The sequence below is a fragment of the Arabidopsis lyrata genome (genome assembly GCF_000004255.2).
Source record: "Arabidopsis lyrata subsp. lyrata unplaced genomic scaffold ARALYscaffold_2, whole genome shotgun sequence".
NCBI classification, from domain to species: domain Eukaryota; kingdom Viridiplantae; phylum Streptophyta; class Magnoliopsida; order Brassicales; family Brassicaceae; genus Arabidopsis; species Arabidopsis lyrata.
In genome coordinates, this window is record NW_003302554.1 from 16134667 (window position 1) to 16156937 (window position 22271).

Genomic DNA, 22271 nt, shown 5'->3' on the forward strand with positions numbered 1-22271 from the left:
CGACTTTTTCACAAATTTTACCACAAGTAATAAATTTATTACGACGAATGATTCTATTTGTCCGAAAGATTGTCTAGCTGATGAGAAAATTCAACTGAAGAAATATAAAATGACAGTAAAATCTATATATACATTTTTGAATGACTTTTAGCAAATAAATTCTGGAGTTGGACCTTATTTACGGATGAATGCCATTGGCATTAATTATTTAAATTTGAAAGATATTACCAATACGATTTCGAGAATCATAAATTCATATCTTCCTTAATTTTCTGAGTCATTAATATGATAATCTTTAGGAAATATTTCTCTGTAAAAAAAAAAATCCACATTAATGAAGGCATTAAAATCGACACTAACAATTAAATTATTTAGATGTTCAATTATTTTAAGATTTTTATATCTTATTTGATATATTTTTTTAATATCTCATTCTTTAATTACTGCGTTTAGAATTTATTGGTTGTTACCTATTTTTTGGTGAAATTTATTGGTTGTTACTTAATAAGTAATTATGGTGCGTTTATTTTAGTTAATATCTAATTTAAAGGATTTGTTTTCTTTTATTATTAATAAATGAATAACATGTATAGAAATAAAAGATTTTTTTTGCGACTCCATAATAAAAATATTAAACTCTTATTTTCTACATTTCTTACACATAATATCCTCTTATTCAATAACAAAAATATATATTACATATTTTTAAAAATATTTATAATATTTAAATTATATAAAAAATTTGTAATATTAATATTATTTCAACTCTATACAAATTTAATATATATGTATATATATCTTATGGGAACCATTTAAAAGAAATTTTTAAATTGACTTGAATTATATAGCTTTTAAATAAAAGTATTATTAAAAAGAAAAATAACTAAATAATGTTTAATTTCACGGGACGGGTAATATGATGGGACGGGTTTGGGTTGATATTTATAAAAGATCGTATACCACGGGTGAAATCCTAAAATTAACAATCAAAATAATCTATCAAACAAATTACATTTTGATTTTTTTAAGAAAATATAGCCCCGCGGTGTACCGCGGGTTAAAATCTAGTATTGTACATAACTACTTCAGCGTTGAAGAATAATTTGTTGAATAAAACGTATATATCCTTTATTCAATAATATTTGCCAAACAAAAGGATCGATAAATATCCCACGTTAACTAACATTACTAAATATTAGTTAAAGAATTCTAATTTGAATAACAAAAGTATATCCAAATAACTTTTGTCTATTGTGTGGTCTAAAATATGATGTTAAAAAGTAATATTACTAAATATTGAATTAAAAACTAAGAGGCAAGAATTTAATGTGTCATGTGTAATATTTATAACATACTATTCTTAATGTTTTAAATAGTAATATCTTATAAATTCCAAAACTAGTGTGGATTTTGATCTATAACTGTTCTATATTAGTAAAAATGATGATTATTGCAACAAGAGTTAAATTTCATTGGAGTAATATATAGTATTATTTGGAAATGATAAATTTCATAAAAGAAAAGGTTAAATGGCTAGCTAAGAAATCAAGAATACGTACAAGAACCTCCATCTCAAATTATTTTCCACTGACAAAGTCTACACATTTAATCAATGGAGATATATTATTTATAACAAAATAAAAACTGCAAATCCACGTGTCAAACACATGAAAACGACGCCGTCGGCTGCACACGAGCCATGCCCACTTAAAAATCAAAATAAAAAGCTCTACGTTCCTTCTTCAAATTTCTCACTTGCCAGCCAAGTCAGAAAACATACAAAACTCTCTCTTCTCTATCTTCTCTATCTTCTCCATCTTAAAGATAAAATAAGGGATATTCGTAAAGGGAGAAACACAAAAATTCAGTTTATAAAAAAGAGAAGTAGAGTAGAGTGTCGGGGAAGTACAGAAAGTCCACAAGACGTCTTCATGTTTTTATCAAAAGATCTAGTCCTTTCGTTGTATGATCGATCCATCACAAGCCCACAACAACAACATTTCTCTATCTCTCTTTCTCGATCTAGCTTCAATTATTAATACATATAAGAATCAAGAGTCAAGAATCAAGAATCAAGAATGGTACGGACGCCGTGTTGTAGAGCAGAAGGGTTGAAGAAAGGAGCATGGACTCAAGAAGAAGACCAAAAGCTCATCGCCTATGTTCAACGACACGGTGAAGGCGGTTGGCGAACCCTTCCGGATAAAGCTGGTATATATGTATTTATCTTTCTTCAACTATTATTACTATCGCTAATCAATTTGGAATCTGTTTTCTTTTAATTTATTAAACGAGTATGTTTTCTTCGCATTCACTGTTTTATTAATAATTTAATGTTTTTAATCATTAAAACATTATTAGGACTCAAAAGATGTGGCAAAAGCTGCAGATTGAGATGGGCGAATTACCTAAGACCAGACATTAAACGTGGAGAGTTTAGCCAAGAGGAGGAAGATTCCATCATCAACCTCCATGCCACTCATGGCAACAAGTAAGTTTAACTATAATTAATGACCATCGACAGGCTTAAGGACAAAAACATATGCTCAAATTTCTATGTATTTTTCTAATATATGATATACTGATTTCATTTGATTTAATATATATTAATTAAATAAGAATTTCAGACGAAAGATTCTTCAATGTTATTATAAAAAAAATTGACTGAACACAATAATTTAGCTAGTTTGTAAAGGTAGAATAATATAAATCCTTTAATAACCCTCACAAAATGTGTATTTCATAAAGTAATGCTACATAGTGACGATTTGGTATATAAATATACACATTTTCTAATAAATAATGTTTTATTGATCAGATGGTCGGCCATAGCTCGTAAATTACCAAGAAGAACAGACAATGAGATCAAGAACCATTGGAACACTCACATCAAGAAACGTCTGGTCAAGAAAGGTATTGATCCGTTGACCCACAAATTCCTTCATGATGGTGCCAGTAAATCATCTGACTATCCCGAGACACCGCATCCAGAGAAAAGCAGCGTTCGTCACGAGGAAGATGATCAGAATTCAAATAACAAAAAGTCGTCAGGATCATCATCAGCTCGGTTCTTGAACAGAGTAGCTAACAGATTTGGTCACAGAATCAACCACAATGTTCTGTCTAATATTATTGGAAGTAGTAGCCTACTTACTAGTCACACTACTCCTACTACAAGTGTTTCAGAGTGTGAGAGGTCAAATAGTTCTTCCTCCACACCTACCTCTTCGAATCTCCCCATGTACCAAAGCATAACCGTTGATGCAACATCTTTGTCCTCGTCCACGTTCTCTGACTCCTCGGATCCGTTTTTGTACGACGATATCTTCGGTGACATTGAAGATATGACGAGATTTTCATCGAGATGTTTGAGTGATGTTCTATCTCACGATGATGAAGAGTTCTTGATGTCCGATGAGTCTTTGTTTGGAGAATACTTCGTTCATGAGGGAACTTGCAATGATCTTTCGAGAGGATAAAACCGAGACGACGTCGTTTAATGATAGCCACGCGAAGCTGATCAATGAAGTTGATGACTCCTTTGAAGGGATTGACAATTATATTGGATGAGTATATTGATGATGATGAAAATTTGGCATGTAAATCAATTAGAGTTTGATTAATTTGCTATGTTTTTTTTTTAATGAGTTTGTGACGTTGTTTGCTTCATAAGAAACTAAAAACTGATAAAACATCGATCAACCAAAAAAAAAGATTGATAAAACATTCGGATATCCATAAATGATAATTACTGTTTTGTTGGTTTAGTACGCATGATGTTCCACTATTGGTTTGACGACTCATGAGTGGACAAGCTAGCTAACCGCCACAGCAAGCAGGTGAGATACATGATAATTAATATATTATCCTTTCGGTTCCACTTTTTTTTCGTTTCTTAATTAGCTAGTATTCAATCGGTTCCACTTAATGAAAATATGAATCTGCATATTATAACCAGTAAAATCACAATACACTGTCGAGTATATATATTAAGTAGATTTGTAAAAATTGAAATTTTCTATGAAAAATATAAAGTTAATTAATGATGTATATCTGTAAATATTTTGAATTACTAAAAATATTATGCAAGATAATAAGGCTATTGGAGAGAGTTTATTTTTTCAACGAAAGGGACAAATCTCGAGACACCGCATCGTAGAAATTAGAAAGAGGATCTTCAAGGAGTCAGAAATGACTTCACCATGTAGTCGCGGTATCCCTCGCCCAAGAGGACATAAAAATTTATCAAGAACATCAAACGTTGTGGTCTTGTGGAGTTTCTATGATCTCTTATTGGACATTTGTAAATTTTCATCATTCCTCCTTTTTTTTTTTTTTTTTCCATCATTCCTCTTCTTCTCAAATGGATTTATTTTTCTCTAATGTGATCCCACCCCCACCTTACCCATATTAAACCTTACCATTCATATCGATGAACGAAATTTTTTTAGCCAAATCTCGAAATACATACATATATGAGCCGTGCCTATTTGGTAGAAATAAAAACACTCGCCTACGGCATTCAATTTTTCATAAAATTTACAGGGGCATATTTATTACATATTTAATGTTATGTTGTTTATATGTAAGATTCTTGTTACGTTTTTTGGTTCTTGACCTTAATCTAATCACACTATCAAATACTAATTAAATAACATGACTATTTCAACTTCCCACTAATCGAAAAAGAACACATTCTACTCACTCCCATAATCTAAACATTCATATAATTACAAATATATATTATCTACAGCATGGTTCGGTGGCTTCGTGGAAACAAATGAAGGTATAAAATACAATGACTCTTTTCGAACTGATATCCTAAATGGTTTGACCAAACTAGTTGTATTTGATTATGTAACCAAATCCGTATCCCTTTTTCGGTTTTTATACTTTTTTACCTACGATTTTCATAATGTCAAAACCATTTATTTATAATATTTATGGTACGTTTAACTTGTTAAAGGGTTTTTACAGCCGCTTAAACGATGATCAAGTATTCAGCGGTCCGATTTTGTTTTTTAAAAGAAAAATGTAGAAATTTTATTTTATTTTTAGTTCAAATTTTTGATTAGTTGAGCTTAAAATAGTTTCTTACATGCATGCCAAATCTTTTAATTTTTTTACTGTATAGATCCTAGGAAATATGAACAAAGCGTACAATAAGTATCTTTACTTTTGTATGAAGCGTGTTTTACTTTTAGATGAATTGAATTCTGAACTCGAATAGGAACTTATTTTTAAAATATAATGTGTGTACTATTGAACTATAGCATACATGTTATCAACGAAAATCTATGGAATGGAGACTAAAAATTTTGGGATTTAAGAAAAAAAATTACATGATTCATATTGATGTGGCGTGATAACGAGTCATTGAGTTAGAAGAAGTCATGGTAGTCTATGGACTATGGGCCTATGGCGATGGCACGTGTTTGTGTGTGACTGTTGACTATTTCAATGATCCATATGACGTAAATTCCAACTTAACTTTTTGCATAATGGACTCTAACAACATTTGCAAAATTGATTATTTCACAAATAACTTTCAACTTTGGCTCCTTTCCACTTGTCATTTTACGGGATTATTTGAAAGCTGTTTTTTTTTGTGTGTACACAATTAACAAATAAAATTATACTTATTCCCATAAGATATGCTTTGATTCTACGTGATTTTGGTTTTTAAAAAGTGAAAATCACATATAATGTCCTATGCTACTCAGCACCTTCCTCAACAAAAGTGATTCTATTTCCACGTTGTATCTTTTTTTTGTCGCAGTTGATTACAAACAACATTTGTTCACTCAAAATTATCAGATTTGGTGAAGTAGGAGATCTCTTTAATTATGGATTTTAGACAACTATGCCCATTCAATGTTGTCGATCGATGTTTCATTTTTTTAAAGAGTTATGCACACACGTTTAGTTAGGAACCTATATGAATATATGATACAGATTGTTTTGTATAAATGATGGACCTAACGTGTAACTGGCAGATAAATTTGTATGTTGTGGTCTAATTTTTTATTCCCTCAACAACTCTTCTCCATAATGAACACTGTCGTACATGGTTGATGAATCAATCTGCACACCAGTCCTATGAAGATGTGTTTTTCATTGTTGTTGTCTCAAAGCAATTTTTTATTTATCTTTGCTAAAAGTTCATTAGTAAAATTAAGATGTGGAAACTTAATATTGTGGATACTTGAGTAAAAAGAGAGTGAAACTGAAGGCTTGGGCTCTACATAGAGCTTTAGCCGAACTTCCTACACGTTAATGGGCCAACAGGAACCAATATGGGCTAAGATTTAAAAAAAAAAATATGGAGAGAAACTGAAGCACGGTCAAGAGGAAGGACTCCTTGCGAAGGAGGCAACATCACATATCACATTTCTCTGTCTCTCGATTAGACCCAGCAAGATTCTACTTGTAAGTTGTATTTTTCTCTCGTTCCCTCTCACTCACTCCTAGTTATAATCTCATGCTTCAATTGATGCTTAAATAGTTAGATTAGAGTTTAGCTTTGATCATTCGTTGTGGAATTTAGAGAGGGGGAAACAAAATTATGTAAAACCTAAGACTTAACACTGCGAGTCATCATGTATTCATGTTTATAGGTGTCTTTTGAAGGTCGGACTTTTAATTAGCCCTCAACTATCAGAAAACTATAAAAGTTTCAGATTTTAAAAGTGACATCTTTTAGTCACCAACGAACACTATCCAAGGACGAAGAAATTGATGATCTTTAGCTGTTAAAACTAATTCAGATAGGAAAAAATGCACTTCACGTCTTCTTTGTTCCTAGCTTCACATTTGTAGTCCATCTCTGAAACCGTCAGACTCCATATTGGTATTATGCTATTTAGCTCTGGTTTGCTTGTTAGGACAGTTGAGAATCCAATGGCTTGGACTAGTTCCTAATTATATTCTGTCCATCCTCATTGCACATTTGTATCATTTGATAATCACAATAGAAGACATTACTATTCTTTTTTCTTTAGAGGACTTACTCTGCTCTGTTTATATCAATAGGAAAGAGACTCAATAGTTGAGAACGCATTACATGACCGTACAAATTTCACCGACAAGGCAACAAGCGCTTCCGCGTACTCCGGACAGTTACATGACACTTGCCAAAACTTATGTTTATATATGGCCAAAGAACACAATAATCTTCGCTTAGCTTCAGCTCAATAACACAAAAATCAGAAATTACCTCCTCTGCTCTCGAAGCTGCAATCAAAAGACAACATATAACTTTAGTGGAGGCTCAGCCTGTAATTAGCGGCTTATCAGCTCTACCCTTCAAGGCACCACTACAACCTAACCACCACAATGGTGACCATGAAATCTCACATCAAGAACCCTACCGTTCAGACCACTGTGTTTGGACAATCTGTTGGTAAAGGCCCTACCAAAGAGCCTAGAGTGCTCGGTGGTCGAGGTCACATCAAATTGGTTAACAGAGCCGTCTCTTCAGGAGCTAGTGGATGAGAACATAAACTCAACTAGACTCGTTGACAACAACCTCTACCATTTTGTTATCGAAAGCTAATCATCTGAGGCAGCTTGTTCACATAGTGATTAATGGAGTGAGCTACAGAGCTATGCAGGCATGGTTTCTCAGTAATGACTGCAAAGGCTCAGCTATAGCAATATAAGAGCTTCTTGGTTGAATGAAGAAAGGATACAAGAAAATTCAAAAGTAATTTTCTTTGCCAAAGCATCTTAGATTTCTGCATCCCTGAGATCTATCCATGGCTAGAGGAAAATGTTTTCGTCAACGAAGATGTTGTCATTTCTGCGAACTCAGTACGTTTCCTCCAGATTTATTGGCTTTCTAAGTCTCACGGAGCCAGAGCCACTAGACAGAAGATGGCTTGTCTTGGGCTTGTAACTATATGAACATCGACAATAGTAATTATCTTAAAGAGCGTGGTAGTGATTCACTACAATGGGAACATGAAAGCATGGCTAAAGCTTGCAATCGGGAAGTATAAACCTTACTGGGACAGGTACACTCGAGCCATTCTTATTTGCAAGATTGCATCACAGCTTAAAACACTTGAAGAGTTTGTTTTCTTCTTCATCAAGTCATTACGAAAATAGATATCTAGATACTTACTTAGTCAGGTTGAATCTTATGCATTATATATTGTAGATCTTAGAACAGCAGCAGATTCAGATTTCTGCAAGTGAAGAGTGTAGTTTATAGTTGAATAGATTACAGAGAAGAGCCTATTTTTTGGCCAATTTTTTTTATAGATTAACAGATCATATATTTAAGTTATATACTCTTGAGTCTCTGAGTGCTTTTCTACTTTAAGCATGTGCACACCAAACCAACAACCTGCGAATCACATATTAACACGTGGGTAAAAAATAGCTTCATTACTAAAGCCAATCTGATCTTTGTCCAAACACAGACCATCATCACTCATCTCCCACAGAACTCTACACAAGTCTTTCAAATCCTATTTCTCTATCCCCCAATGGAATCAGAAACCCTAAACGTCACGACCACGACCGTACAAAGCCACGACGAGACCAAGACAGAATCAACAAAGTTCGAGAAGAATCAGAAACGGTACCAAGAACTAATCTCCACGTTTCCTCACGAGAAAGGCTGGAGACCGAAAGAGCCCCTGATCGAGTATGGTGGTTACTGGTGGCTACCGCCTCTCCTCGAAGGTTGTATTCACGCGCAAGAGTTCTTTCAAGCGCGACCCAGTGACTTCCTCGTCTGTAGCTACCCAAAGACAGGTACCACTTGGCTCAAAGCCCTGACTTTCGCCATTGCCAATCGTTCCCGCTTCGATGATTCCTCCAACCCTCTCCTGAAACGTAACCCTCACGAGTTTGTTCCTTACATTGAGATCGATTTCCCTTTCTTCCCTGAAGTTGATGTTCTCAAAGACAAAGGGAACACTCTGTTTTCGACTCATATCCCATACGAGTTATTACCTGATTCGGTTGTGAAATCAGGTTGTAAGATGGTTTACATCTGGAGAGAACCAAAGGACACTTTCATCTCAATGTGGACTTTCCTTCACAAGGAAAGGACAGAACTTGGACCTGTCAACAATCTTGAGGAGTCTTTTGATATGTTCTGTCGTGGTCTGTCTGGGTACGGTCCTTATCTTGATCATATCCTGGCGTATTGGAAAGCCTACCAAGAGAATCCAGATCGTATTTTGTTCCTCAAGTACGAGACGATGAGAGCTGATCCTTTGCCTTACGTGAAGAGTCTGGCTGAGTTTATGGGTTATGGATTCACTGCTGAGGAAGAGAAGAAAGGTGTTGTTGAGAAAGTGGTGAATCTTTGCAGCTTCGAGACATTGAAGAATCTTGAAGCTAACAAAGGGGAGAAAGACAGAGAGGATCGTCCTGGTGTTTACGCGAATAGTGCCTATTTCAGGAAAGGAAAGGTGGGAGATTGGTCGAATTATCTGACTCCGGAGATGGCTGCTCGTATTGATGGGTTAATGGAAGATAAATTTAAGGGCACTGGTTTGCTTGAACATGGTAAATGACCGGTTCTTGTTCCGAGCAATGACTGATCCATATATGCTTTGTTTACAACAGAAGTTTGCTCCTTGTTTTAGTTTGATTCTATTAATGTAATAACTTATATATTGGAAGAATAAATGTTGCTTCTGTTTTTTATCCAAATGCATTGTTTCTATAAATAGGACCTGGCTTTGCAATGCCTTTATTTAACATCATTCATGTTTGCCTGATGAATGCAGAGTCACCTTTTTTCATTCTCTTATTTGTTTATGTGATTATATAAAACTGAATCCAATGTTTGCGGATAGGTATTAAATCAAGCATTTAGGATCATAAATCGAAATATCTCTCTTGTTATAAGCAAGATGATTCAGACAATAATGAGAATACAGAAGCAAACAGAGCAAAACAGAGCATCCTCTGTTTCGCCACACCAAATAACAAAAGGACCAGAAGACAACACATTCAGCTATCATGCTGAAGCAAGCCAGTATCTTTGAATTTCTCCTCCACTAACCCATCAATACGAGCAGCCATCTCCGGAGTCAGATAATTCGCCCAATCTCCCACCTTTCCTTTCCTAAAATACGCGCTATTCGCATAAACAGCAGGACGATCCTCTCTTTCTTTATCTCCTTTGTTAGCTTCAAGATTCTTCAACGTCTCAAAGCTACAAAGCTTCACCACTTTCTCAGCAACACCTTTCTCCTCTTCCTCATCCGTGAATCCATAACCCATGAACTCAGCCAATCTCTTAACAAAAGGCAAAGGATTAGCTCTCATAGTCTCATACCTAAGGAACAAAATCCTATCTGGATTCTCTTGATAAGCCTTCCAATAACCTAACACATGATCCAGATAAGGACCGTACACAGATAAACCTTTACAAAACATATCAAAGCTCTCCTCAAGACTCGCTAATTGACCTTCTTGAGACTTCTCCTTGTGTAAGAAAGTCCACATGGAGATGAAAGTATCTTTCGGGTCTCTCCATATGTACACCATCTTACAACCTGAGTTCACAATCGAATCGGGTAATAACCCGTTTGGGATATGGGTGGAGAAAAGTGGGTTCTTTCTGTCTTGAAGAACATTGACGGTCGGGTAAAAAGCGAAGTCGATCTCAACGTAAGGGACGAACTCGTGAGGGTTTCGTTTGAGGAGTGGGTTTGTGGCTTCGTCGTAACGAGAACGATTGACGATTGCGTAAGTAAGTGCTTTGAGCCAAGTCGTACCGGTTTTTGGGTAGCTACAGACGAGGAAATCAGTGGGTCGTGCTTCGAAATGGTCTTTAGCGTGAAAAAGACCTTCGAGGAGACATTCTTGCCACCAGTGTCCACCGTATTGGGTTAAGATCTCATCGGGTCTCCAGCCTTTGCTCTTTGGAAGTGTAGCGATGAAATCGTGGTACTTCTTCTGGGTTTTCTCGAACTCTGTGAGTTCGACGACTTCGGATCCGTTTTGGGTTGTCTTTGATTCCATTGCTGATGAGATCGAGTGATAGAACCAAGAGGGGATGTATCGGGAAGGTTTATTAGAGTTGTGGAAGATGGATTGAGATTCTTGAGAGATGAGAAAAGGATTTTATATTAGAAGGCAATTTAGGTAGGTGATGATGGCTCGATAAGGGTCGCATCAGTTTCATTGAAACGATAAACAAACCAATGTAAAATTATTGATTAAAAAAAAAAAAAAAGGTAACTAACCGGCTCAAGGCTTATTGAATTTTATTTTTTATGGTTGCAATTTATATTGAAAACTTTATATAACGATGTGTTTATTAAAGTAGATTTCAGATTTATCTATCTACTAATTAAAAGTAAGCAAGTCTTTTTAAAAAAAAGATTAGAGTAAGCAAGTGATTGTATTAAAAAAAAAAAATTGTAAGTAGAGAAGAAGTGGTTGTTGGTACGAAAAAAAAAGCACGTTTTAGAAATGGAAGTTAGCAGGTAGAGAGAGGCTTGGTTGGTTTGGCTCCGTAATTTTGTTCGGTCCACGTTTATCTCTAGGCCGTGGCTGAATTTCCCTGCAGCTTTCAATCCAACCCCTTCACTTTATTTACTAATTTAAAAAGCCTCCACTTTTATATACTATCGAATTTTGGAGGCCTATGCAGTCCGGTCCATTAAAAGCCCATATGGGTCTACATGATCATTTTGTGGAGATTATTTTGGTTGGACTGTGTAATTTCCTAAATTTATTGCATAGCAAAAAGAATATTATTCACATCAGTTAGAAAACATATACGAAATATTAAGTTTTCAACAGAAAGCATAAGAAAAACAGGGAAAGAGACTGTTTGCATTGCGGTGGATACAAGTGTTCCTCTCCTTCCAAACACATAATATAGGTTTTGCATGCACTTAAAAGCAGGTCCGGTCCTAGTCTTAACTCTAAAAACCAAGCGAGCTGGTGTTTTTGGCATAATAATATATTAAAAATTTATGGGCATCAGTTTTATAAAAGTTTTTGTGGTGAAGTGGTTGGTTCTTACAATACATTAATTAACATAAATTAAAATTTCAGAAATGGAACTTTATTAATTTGACTTTTATTTAGATGTGGAGGTGACAAAAAAAGAAAGTCACTAATTAAATTTAGCAAAAAAAAAAAGAAAAGAAAGTCACTAATTAAGACATCTCACATGGGAAATCAGACAACCCAGAGAGAGAGAAACAAAGTTGTCTATGAAACCCTACTTAAACCCTAGGGATTGCCTTGCAGACAAGAGTGTTCTTCATCTCCAAAGAGAGCTTCAAAGTCTCACTCAAATCCACTTCACCACATGGGACCCATTTGAAGCTTCCTAGCAACTGAGCTAGCCATAGCTCCACGGTGGCTAGACCCATCGTCTTGCCGGGACAGACCCTACGTCCAGCACCGAAGGGAGCAAGCCTCAGATCAGATCCCATGATGGGGAAATTATCAATTTCTTGTGCACCAAGAAACCTCTCTGGTTTATACTCATGAGCTTCCGGCCAGACCTTTTCATCGTGGGTTATAGCCCACATGTTTACCATCGCAGTGGTTCCTGCGGGGATAAAGTGGGTTCCGATTTGAGTGTCGTGAATGGACCGGCGAGCCCATGAGAGGAGAGGACCAGGTGGGTGCATCCTTAGGGTTTCCTTGATGATGGCACGAACGTATGGGAGCTTGGAGAGGTCTGAGTCTGATACTTGACGTTCCGGGTCACCCACGATACCATCGATCTCGGCCTGCGCCTTGGCTTGAATGTCAGGGTGAAGAATCATCCTCACAAGGATCCATTCCAATAGAATCGCCACCGTGTCTGTTCCCCTAAAAATCATTTCCTATACAAATAAAAAAATATTTAGATTATGTTAATTATTCCTTAAACTCATATATGTATATGCCTATACTCGTACTTACCCAAAGGACGGCAATCATATCGGAGTCAGAAAGTTTGCTGTTGCCGTGCATGCCAAGTAAGACATTGACAAAATCATCATCATAAGTGCTCTCTTCTTGATTATCACGAAGAGACCTCTTTGATTTATGGTCGTTGATTATCTTACCGACGAACACATTCACTTTACCGACCAAACTACGGCATCTTCTCCTCACGCCTTGTAAATCTAACCATCTCATTCCAGGGAAATGATCACTCCAGTTGAAGATTCCGAGCAGCTCATAGCCTTCGGACACCAAATGCTCCAACTCAATGCTCTCTTTAGAGTAGACAATACCTTCGTTGAAGTTGTACGTTTTACCAAAAACGCTAGACATCACGTTGTTGAGTGATCCGAAATGCAAGATCTTTTTTATATGCACTTCTCCATAACTCTCCATTGAGTTCTTGATCTCTCCTACCATGTCTTGCCCGATTTTTCGGCGGGACTCGCCAAAACTGGAGATCCTCTTAGGGCTGAAGAGATGAGTAGAAGAGATTCTCCTCAGCTCTCTCCAGTAATCACCAAAGGGAGCAAACCCCATGGCTCTATGAAAGAGCAGCTCGTAAGCCGACTCTTTCACTGGCCGGTCTACAAAAGCAGAGCTGTTAAGAAGCACTTTTGCTGTCTCCGGTTCGCTGGTTATCACAAACCGGGTCGACCCGACGGAAAACGCCATGAGAGCTTTTGCTTTGCAAGTGTCAGCAATATTGGTGAGGATTCTGTGTGTTAAGGCGTTATTGACGAAAGCCAAGAGGAGGCCAAAGATGGGGAGACCAGACGGGCCGGGAATGGCGGGTCCGGTTTTGGACTCAGGTCGGGTATGGAAACGAGCTTTGTAGAGTGCCCAAGCAAAGCCACCTGGAGTCAACCAGAAAACGAAAAGGGAGATGAAGAGGAAAATGCTGAGACAAAGCTCGAGACTCAGAAATGAAGAAGATCCAGATCGAGAAGCGAAGGAAAGATACATATCAATAGCCATTTTCTTGAAGAAGAACTTAGGGGTTTTTAGCTAGTGAGAGCATAAGAGAAGAAACAGTTGGTGATGATGGGGACAGTGAGAATGTTTCTTATATAGTGGAGGATTTTAACTAGGGTTAGATGGATTATAAAGTCCAGTCAGGTACGCTTTAACCATGGTCAAGAGTCAAGACATCGCACCGTTTTTTTTCTTCTTCTTTTCATTTGATGGATTTGCCCCTTTTTGCATGGTTTATACATGATTTGGTTTACATGACATCCGAGTAAAGCCATTATATACCTACAGGCTACATATTTTTTTAAAAAAGTGTTACATGAATGTACCAATCATTTTTATATTAAAAGTTCAGTACCAATGGTTATCACATAATCCTTTTTCGTTAATTTTCTACAAAATTTAGATCATCGTCTACGTAACATATTTCTTCGGACGCCTACCATAAATACTTTTTTAATTTAAATTCCAAAGAGAGAAAAGAGGTTGTGTGATAGAAGTCACAGAATCAATGGAAGGTTTCAAAATATAAAAGTATCCAAATAATAGATCTACTTGACAAGTTAAGCACTTGTAAGAATTATAAGAGTTTTACCAAAAAAGAATAATAGGAGTTTAAAGTTACATCTATTTTGTTCCATGTAACTTCGATATATAACAAATCACGGTTGTATCCAATATATATTCATTTTCAGAAAATAATTTTTTAAAAAGTTCTTACTGCATTTTAGAAGTTATATTGAGCAAAAACAAAATAAATCATTCAGTTTATTCCAGTGACGAGAAAGAACAACAGATAGAAACAAATTCCCCTATTGAATAATAGATTCGGTGAACTGACTAAAATATAATTTCCATTTTGTCTATTCATTTAACTAAAGGAAAAAACATATTAAAATACCTCATATTTAACAAGAGACATCAGATCAATAAGTTAGAACTTAAAAAGCTTTTATATATAAAGAGAAATATGCATAAGAAAAATTATTCATGTATTTATTACCAATTCCTATACCTGCTAGTCAATAAATCTTGCGGACACCGATACGTTCGCAGTCAAGTGGACCTAGCAATGTCGTCGGACCAGTTATTCTTTAATATTTTTACGAGGACTAAATAGCGATGATCGTTCTGAATTCTGATACTTTTTTTTAATCGATAATGCATGTAATTAAGAACGATATAATTTCCTTAACTGGTAGAGAATAAAGTTAATTACTGGTAGAGAATAATTTCCTTTTTTTTTGCGTATGGGAAAGTTAATTACCGATGGAAGTTGAAATAAAATAAGTGAAGGAGGAAGATATATATAAACATAAAATACAATTAATTAAGAAGTAACTAATCACAGCTTTAACAAACAAGTAATTAAGAAGCCACTTTATGAGAATTGATAGCTGATATACAATATAGTCGGTTAAATTATAGAGCAAACTAACTAATGTGTCACTTACTGAGTTACTGTTCAAAAACTTAGCAAAAATGACACAAAACATAAATCTTTCCAAATGTGTCATAATGGTGGACAACATTTCTTGTCTACCCAAATTTTTGTATGTCGTTTCGAATTCTTATCCACCAAAAATCTGTTGTTTTAAAGGTGGACTAGATTTTTTGTCCACCAAATATCTTTCCAGTTTGTTGTTTCAAAGGTGGACAATATTTTTTGTCTACCAGAAATTTTCGGTTCAAAGTCTTGTCAACCATTATGGCACATTTGGAAAGACAAATGTTTTGTGGCAATTTCTATAAGTTTTGCTATTAGACCAAAATCCCTAAATTATATATTTGGATTTGAGTATTTGACTCAAATGTGAAAGAGTTATATAGGGTTGGCTACTTAATTGGACCTTTAGGCTTTAGGAAGTACAAAAGAAAGGCTATAGCTTAAACTAGCATATGTTAACTACGATTTTGATGTACATTTGTACATTCTACATAGTAACAAATGTAGATCAACACGAGTACTATATAATTGTGTTCCAAATTCCGACCATCTCATAAATCAATGAAAAATGTATCTCAGCCATATATCTAGGTCATTCGATGCAACGTGTGTATTCAACTATATATAGTTCTTCATTGTAGTAAAACTTTAATGTAAAATGAAATGGATTAATGGAGCGGAATTTTTAATTCTTGAATTCAAATTGCCCGTTATCATGATTTCTACCTAGATATTCCATTGGGACTCCTCCAAAATTAATAATGAAATCGTTAACCAACAAGATGGATTTGCTTCCCTTTGACCCAACAAAAAAGTCACTGTTTCCTCATTGTCTCTTAAAAACGCACATGACTTGACAGTGTCGGTCCTTCATGCAAACCTATATTTTAATCATTTGTAAAAGTAAAACCGAGGAGGGATGGAGATCGATCGGCCCTTGGACTCATTTGTCCAAAATAAAAACACGAATAACCGAGTATAAAATTGCTAGGTCATAATATTGAATCTTTAGGAATATAAAAGTTAGTTTTTAGCTAGACTTTAGACGTTGATGATGAGATATTAATAACCAAGACCAAGTAGTTATTGATGGAGATTATCCATATTCAATCCGGCTTTAATAAGGGTATACATATTTGGTTTGGATCCATATATAAAAAAACAAATGGCTGCATTAATTTCAACCCCAAAAAAAACTAATGGCTTTTCATAGTTTATATACAGAAATTGGTATAAATCAACTTACAAAGAGGTTAGATTAAAATTCGGGGGTTTGAAGCCACCTATTTGATTTTAAGTTCAATGGTCGTATACATATATGCTATCAGTTACAAAACTAGTTGAATATTGAATACCAGAATTTTCTCATAACATGCATGCTTAATGGATTATTGAATCCAGCTAGCTGGCCTGTTAATCAATTATGTATTTGCTTAATTGAATCATATTCAACTAGTTTGGTTGAAAATTGATATACGTATCAGCAATTACGTCACGAAAACATAGTAATATGGTGGCCATGCATGATGCAGGGTATGGACCAAACAAAGCATCGACCTCGTTAACCACAAAATTGTCTCCCTTCAACAATGATACCACACACATACACAGTGACACATATATATGCCATACGAAATTGAAAAACGCTCCATATACGTGTGTATAATAAGGTCATAGGTTGTCTGACCGTAGAGACAATTTAAGCTGGCTTGTGATGATGCTTAAGGACAAAGCAAATGTCACAGCTCACCACTCGTATGTGTCTTTATAAATAACCGAAAACCGTTGGTAAACACGTTGACCAAGTCAAAGATGTTATTTGACCAACTGTCGAATCTTACATCCAAGTCTAAACACACTCTCTATAATTTTTATCTAAGTTTTGTTTTTTTTCAGATACTTCTTGTTCTTGTTGTTCACCTTAATTTTTTTATAAACCGTGTGTGTAATCTACCTATGTATATAAAAGTTAGCTTTTCTCTATAATCAAAATCTAAAAGTATGACTACTATAATTAGTGATTGACTGATTAACTTTTCTACCCATTGAAATCCTTGCACTCTGGTCTTGCCAAGGACGTTCTTAGATATGGAATCCGCAAGACCATTGGCTCGGGCTTCGGTACCTACATTTGGACAGACCCATGGATACCAGATACTCCGGCACGCCCACCTAAGGGGTTAACGGTGGAGAGAGACCCTTTGGCTTGCGTTATTACCTTGATTGACTTTGGATCTAAACAGTGGAAGATGGATCGTCTCCGGGAATTGTTTCCCCCGGAGGAAATTACCCTCATACTAGGGATTAAACCGAGTCGTATTGTCTCGAGTGATGGTTATTGTTGGACAATGACAAAGTCTGGTAATTATACCGTCAAATCTGGATACGAGGTCGCGAGAAGTATTTCTCGCCCTGTTTGCGACAACCCTTCTCAGGGACCTAGTGTTACGACACTCAAGGCGCAAGCTTGGAAATTAAAAACTACGCGAAAATTAAAGCATTTCGTGTGGCAATGTGTGACTGGTTGCTTGGCTTCAAGCCAATGACTATTTTATCGCCATATTGGCAGAGATAAAGGATGTTCAAGATGTGGTGCAGAGGAAGAATCAATCAACCACTTGCTCTTTGAATGTTCTCCTGCTAGACAAGTCTGGGCTCTCTCCAACATCCCATCTTCCCCAGCGCTGTTTCCCTCGGCGTCGCTCTACAATAACTTAGATTACCTATATTGGCGGGGTAAAGAGGCGGGTGCGGATGAAGAGAGCCTAAGAGTATTCCCATGGATTATGTGGTATATTTGGAAGGCGCGCAATCGAAAGATTTTCGAGAATTTGAGCGTACCACCTCAGGAAACGCTAGATCTTGCAACTCAAGAGGAAGGCGCGTGGAGGCGAGCAAATCAGAGAGAAGACCCCCAGACCCAGTTGGTACTTAGTACGCACGAGTCGCCATCCCCAGAGGACAGACCGGTATGCTCCATTGATGGGTCTTGGCTCGGGACGGAGACTAGAAGTGGACACGGGTGGCTTGTTTTTCAAGGAGGACGACTGCTACACTTAGGCTTAAAAGGCTCGCGTAGAAGTCTTTCTCCCCTGCATGCAGAGCTGGATACTCTCATATGGACGATGAAGTGCTTATTGGCGATCCCAATGACGAGTATCCTCATTCAGACGGATTGTTCTGACCTATTGACTATGACCTGTGCTCCTGAAGAGTGGCCTACGTTTTCTACAGAATTGAAAGACTTTACATATTACAGGGATCGTTTTACTACTTTCAGTCTTAAGCACATTCCCCGTAGTGGTAATATCTCCGCCGATTATCTTGCGAAATGTGCAAGAAATCGCGGGTTCTGTTTTTCCCATGTACGTTTGACGGTACCTGTTTGGCTCTCTCTAAAAGAGAGTCTTATTCCGTGAACTAATATATGGTGTTTGATTGGAAAAAAAAAAAAAAAATCTAAAAGTATGGCTACTATAATTAGTGATTGACTGATTAACTTTTCTACCCATTGAAATCCTTGCACTCTGAAAAAAAAAACTTTCTACACATTAAGCAGAGTGCATGAATGACTCATATATAACCAATTCTGCCTTAAATAAATCTAAATCTCATGTTCATCGTTTTCTATAGCTCAGCTTGAAAATAGTTTTTAAGAAAGACTTTTTGTTGTCAACAAAATATTTTTGGTATAAATGCAAAAAAAAAAAGAAGATGTTTGAGATGGATCACGGAACAGATGGATCGGCCTAGCATAAAAGTTGCCAAAACGGGCTACTGGCCGGCCTGGCTCGGCCCACGTAACATCCCAAACTAGTAGTTACTGTTGGAACATACACTTGACTTTTAAGAACCAATTTGCTCAGCAAATCTATCAGGCAGTAAAGGCAGAGACATGGAAACGAAGGCAATGGCATTGGTAGATGTCTTCCGTCTCCAAGATGCACAACGAGAAGTGAGCATATGATTATTCGGTACTTTTTTTCAGGAGTATGCATTGTCCTTTGAATAATCAAGCCATGAACTCGAGCGAATTGAAATCGGATTCGATAGCTCCTGGAAGTTTCCTGATAACCAATATCATTTCAGAGTAGCAAAGTGAGGAAGCGAGAATCCTCAAGAGAATGGCCGATCATTTTCACTCTAGTAAGAGGCAATCTTTGTTTCAAGCAGTATAAGATCCAAATCTTCTAAGCAAGTGACTCTATAAAAGACTTCATGTTCACTACATCTTCTTTTGTTGTTAGATAGCTAGGTGGCTTCATAAGCTTCCAAAGCCCAGCGGGATGTCGTTTATTCACTCGCGCATTCTCTTTTCTCTTGCCAAAGATTCTTTCGCACTCTGGGTATGGCTTCACGTATAAATTATAGAATCTTTTCATACTAGGTTTTATCAAACCTTTCAATCCAATATCACAGCCAAGCCCACCTTTTAGTTTCAAGTAATCAATGACATTGTACCGTGGAACGATCTGCTTCTGGAGGTTAACCCCTAGATACTCCGGTACATCAGCTAAGCAATTGATGTGAAATCCCATTCTGTTAGTTAAAAACTCAATCTTCTTCTCTATATCCTCTATCTCATATAAGATCACCCTTGGCTCTTTCCACACAACCTTGAATGCGTCTCTACGAATCAACCCGTATTTGCATAAACAATCAACTCTGAGTTTCACTTCAAACCCAGCACGGAATGCTCCCTCGCTGATTATACTAAGTCTGATCACTTCCCGGCATTTCAATGTATTGATCAACTCCAAACACCGCGGAAGCTCACCTAACTCCAAACCAAGAACTCTCGGTTCTCTAGCAATCTCTTCCTTTATATCATCCTTGCTAAACCCCATCTTTATGAACTCATCAAGCAATGGCTTAAGTCTGGTCTCAGTACCAATCCCTAGAACCTCAGGAAAAACGTGAAAAAACCTCTCAATGTTATCTCGAGGAATGTCGATTCCAACTAAAAATTCAATCTTCCTGTGAATTTCAATCTCATTCACTAAAAGAACACCTGGGAATGAACTTAAGATCCTACTCACAGTACTATCACAAAACCCTAAACCCTTCAAAACCCTTATGCACTCATAAAACTTATCTGGACCAATCCCAATTCTACTAGAATGTTCAAGGACGCTCTTAATCGCGGAAGATGAGACACCGTGTTTACCGCAATCAAACAGAGGAACTCTCCATTTCCTCAGGAACTCTGATCGCAGAACATTAGGGCAATCGCAAATCAACGAAACGAGAGATTTCTGAGGGATTTTTAACGATAACAAGATACCGAGAGATGCTTCGGTTTCTACTAAATCCAAATTCAATAGGTGATTGTTTCTAGAGAGGAAGTGTTGGAGAGAAGAAGGAGGGAAGCCATACCTATGAAGAAGATTCGCTAGTAAAATTCGTTTCCTGTAGTGCGATTGATTGATAGGTGTAAGAATTCGTGAAGAGGGATTTGAAGATAGTGATCGACTCTGGTGGAGTAAGGTTGTTATTGTGTAGCCATGGAGATTGGTGAAGGTTTTCAGTTTTGAAGCCATTCTGATTTAGCTTCGGCTTCGAAGGGCACTATTGTGTAGCAATGGACGGAGAAGGAAGAAGACGAAGTCATGTTTATTGTATTTACACTTTAAGGCTCAGAGTTTTGTCTTATTTTGATAAAGCCTCCAACTTTTTTTTGTGTGTATTTTTCCCTTTTCTCTATTGGATTCCTTATTGCCTCTCTTCTTCGTATTAGGGGATTTTGATTTTCTATTCTGACTTTCTGAGCTTATAACTTGCTCTTCTTATCTTGAGGGGCATTTTCTTGGATAATGGAGGAGTTCATTTAGTTAAATCGATCGGGTTAATTCATTGCTCTTCTTATCTTGAGGGGCATTTTCTTGGATAATGGAGGAGTTCATTTAGTTAAATCGATCGGGTTAATTCAATCCAACCCGATTCGATCCTGAACCAGCAAAGCTCTTACCTTTATGAGTTTGAGCGAACAAACTTTTCGAAATAAACTAATATGATAAATGAATACTTAGATAAGAATATCCAAGAAAAAATAAAATTTTATTAAAAAAGAGGCAAATGCAAGTTTTTCCTTAGGAGAATGTGTTTGTTTCCATATACCTTGTTTTTTATAAATATAAAGTTTAAGATCTTTGTTTAAGTCAGCCGCTTTAAAGAGATAATAGATTCTAGGAAATATTGAGCGTCGAATCAAAAACGTGTCTTGATGTTTCGAGTAAAGACTTCTTAAACGATTTTAATAAAATCATAAGAGGTGAAGTTGCTCTGTCTCTATATTTTTGTTTTTGCTTAATGTGATTGCAGCCATTGCGTGTATGAAATGGCAGCCATTGCGTGTATGAAATGGCAGCCATTGCGTGTATGAAATGACAGCTTTGCGGTCAAGGGCGGAGGCATGTGCAATGGAGGGGGTCAACTGACCCCAACAAACTTTAAATACCTTTAATGTTTTTTTTAAAAATGTAAGATTGACCCCATTGAAAGTTTTACTCTGACCCCTATAAATCTGACTTAAACATATGTTTTACTTAAAAAGAAAATCCAAAACCCATATTCTCTAGCTAAAAATATACTTGATCTTTCTAAATTGAACCCAAACCCATAAAACAGTCATTTAAGCCATGTAAATCTTTATAAATTTAGATTTTTAATTATAAATATAGTCGCTTACAAAATATATTTTTAATGTTTAGTTTTGTTTATAGAATTTTGACCCCAATAAAAATATGTTCTAGCTCCGCAACTGTTTGCGGTTATGGTTATTTCTGATCTTTTTGGTTTTATAGTTGGTGAAATTCTCTCAATTGATAATTTGATACTTGTGTAAGATAGCCTTAAGTTTCTGTTCTGCTTCGACATTGTTAGTGGCGATCAAAATGTCATCAACATAAACTAGAACCGCAACAAAAAT

General features: G+C 36.3%; 6 protein-coding genes across 6 annotated transcripts; 3 read left to right on the forward strand and 3 right to left on the reverse strand.

Annotated features, from left to right (window-relative positions):
* Positions 1–1447: 1447 nt before the first annotated feature.
* LOC9325027 (transcription factor MYB122) lies at positions 1448–3996 on the forward strand. Its single transcript, XM_021034517.1, is given in 4 exon segments — positions 1448–2211; positions 2362–2491; positions 2819–3422; positions 3424–3996. Coding segments are annotated over 4 exon segments (1014 nt in total). The 5' UTR covers positions 1448–2078; the 3' UTR covers positions 3571–3996.
* Positions 3997–5998: 2002 nt separating this feature from the next.
* Positions 5999–8228, forward strand: LOC9323589 (probable galacturonosyltransferase 11). The gene is given in 2 exon segments (XM_021034518.1): positions 5999–7401; positions 7403–8228. Coding segments are annotated over 2 exon segments (219 nt in total). The 5' UTR covers positions 5999–7335; the 3' UTR covers positions 7556–8228.
* A 78-nt stretch (positions 8229–8306) lies between these two features.
* LOC9323590 (cytosolic sulfotransferase 18) lies at positions 8307–9725 on the forward strand. The gene has a single exon (XM_002887480.2). The coding sequence runs from the start codon at positions 8493–8495 to the stop codon at positions 9531–9533; it is 1041 nt and encodes a 346-aa protein (XP_002887526.1). The 5' UTR covers positions 8307–8492; the 3' UTR covers positions 9534–9725.
* A 96-nt stretch (positions 9726–9821) lies between these two features.
* Positions 9822–11182, reverse strand: LOC9323591 (cytosolic sulfotransferase 16). The gene has a single exon (XM_002888918.2). It carries the CDS (start codon positions 10990–10992, stop codon positions 9976–9978), a length of 1017 nt encoding a protein of 338 aa, XP_002888964.1. The 5' UTR covers positions 10993–11182; the 3' UTR covers positions 9822–9975.
* An 868-nt stretch (positions 11183–12050) lies between these two features.
* Positions 12051–14489, reverse strand: LOC9325028 (cytochrome P450 78A5). The gene is made up of 2 exons (XM_002888919.2): positions 12901–14489; positions 12051–12821 (listed from the first exon to the last, which is right to left on the reverse strand). Exons 1-2 carry the CDS (start codon positions 13900–13902, stop codon positions 12210–12212), a joined length of 1614 nt encoding a protein of 537 aa, XP_002888965.1. The 5' UTR covers positions 13903–14489; the 3' UTR covers positions 12051–12209.
* A 4434-nt stretch (positions 14490–18923) lies between these two features.
* LOC9325029 (transcription termination factor MTERF15, mitochondrial) lies at positions 18924–21123 on the reverse strand. Its single transcript, XM_021035142.1, has one exon. The coding sequence runs from the start codon at positions 20881–20883 to the stop codon at positions 19534–19536; it is 1350 nt and encodes a 449-aa protein (XP_020890801.1). The 5' UTR covers positions 20884–21123; the 3' UTR covers positions 18924–19533.
* Between the last annotated feature and the right edge of the window lie 1148 nt (positions 21124–22271).

What these genes read in the sequence shown, in the direction of transcription:
- LOC9323590 (XM_002887480.2), top strand. Translation starts at nt 8,493, where the DNA reads ATGGAATCAGAAACCCTAAACGTCACGACCACGACCGTACAAAGCCAC.
- LOC9323591 (XM_002888918.2), bottom strand. Translation starts at nt 10,992, where the DNA reads ATGGAATCAAAGACAACCCAAAACGGATCCGAAGTCGTCGAACTCACA.
- LOC9325028 (XM_002888919.2), bottom strand. Translation starts at nt 13,902, where the DNA reads ATGGCTATTGATATGTATCTTTCCTTCGCTTCTCGATCTGGATCTTCT. An exon ending in ATATGATTGCCGTCCTTTGG is followed by an intron (nt 12,822 to 12,900) that starts GTAAGTACGAGT and finishes TTATTTGTATAG; the next exon opens with GAAATGATTTTTAGGGGAAC.
- LOC9325029 (XM_021035142.1), bottom strand. Translation starts at nt 20,883, where the DNA reads ATGGCTTCAAAACTGAAAACCTTCACCAATCTCCATGGCTACACAATA.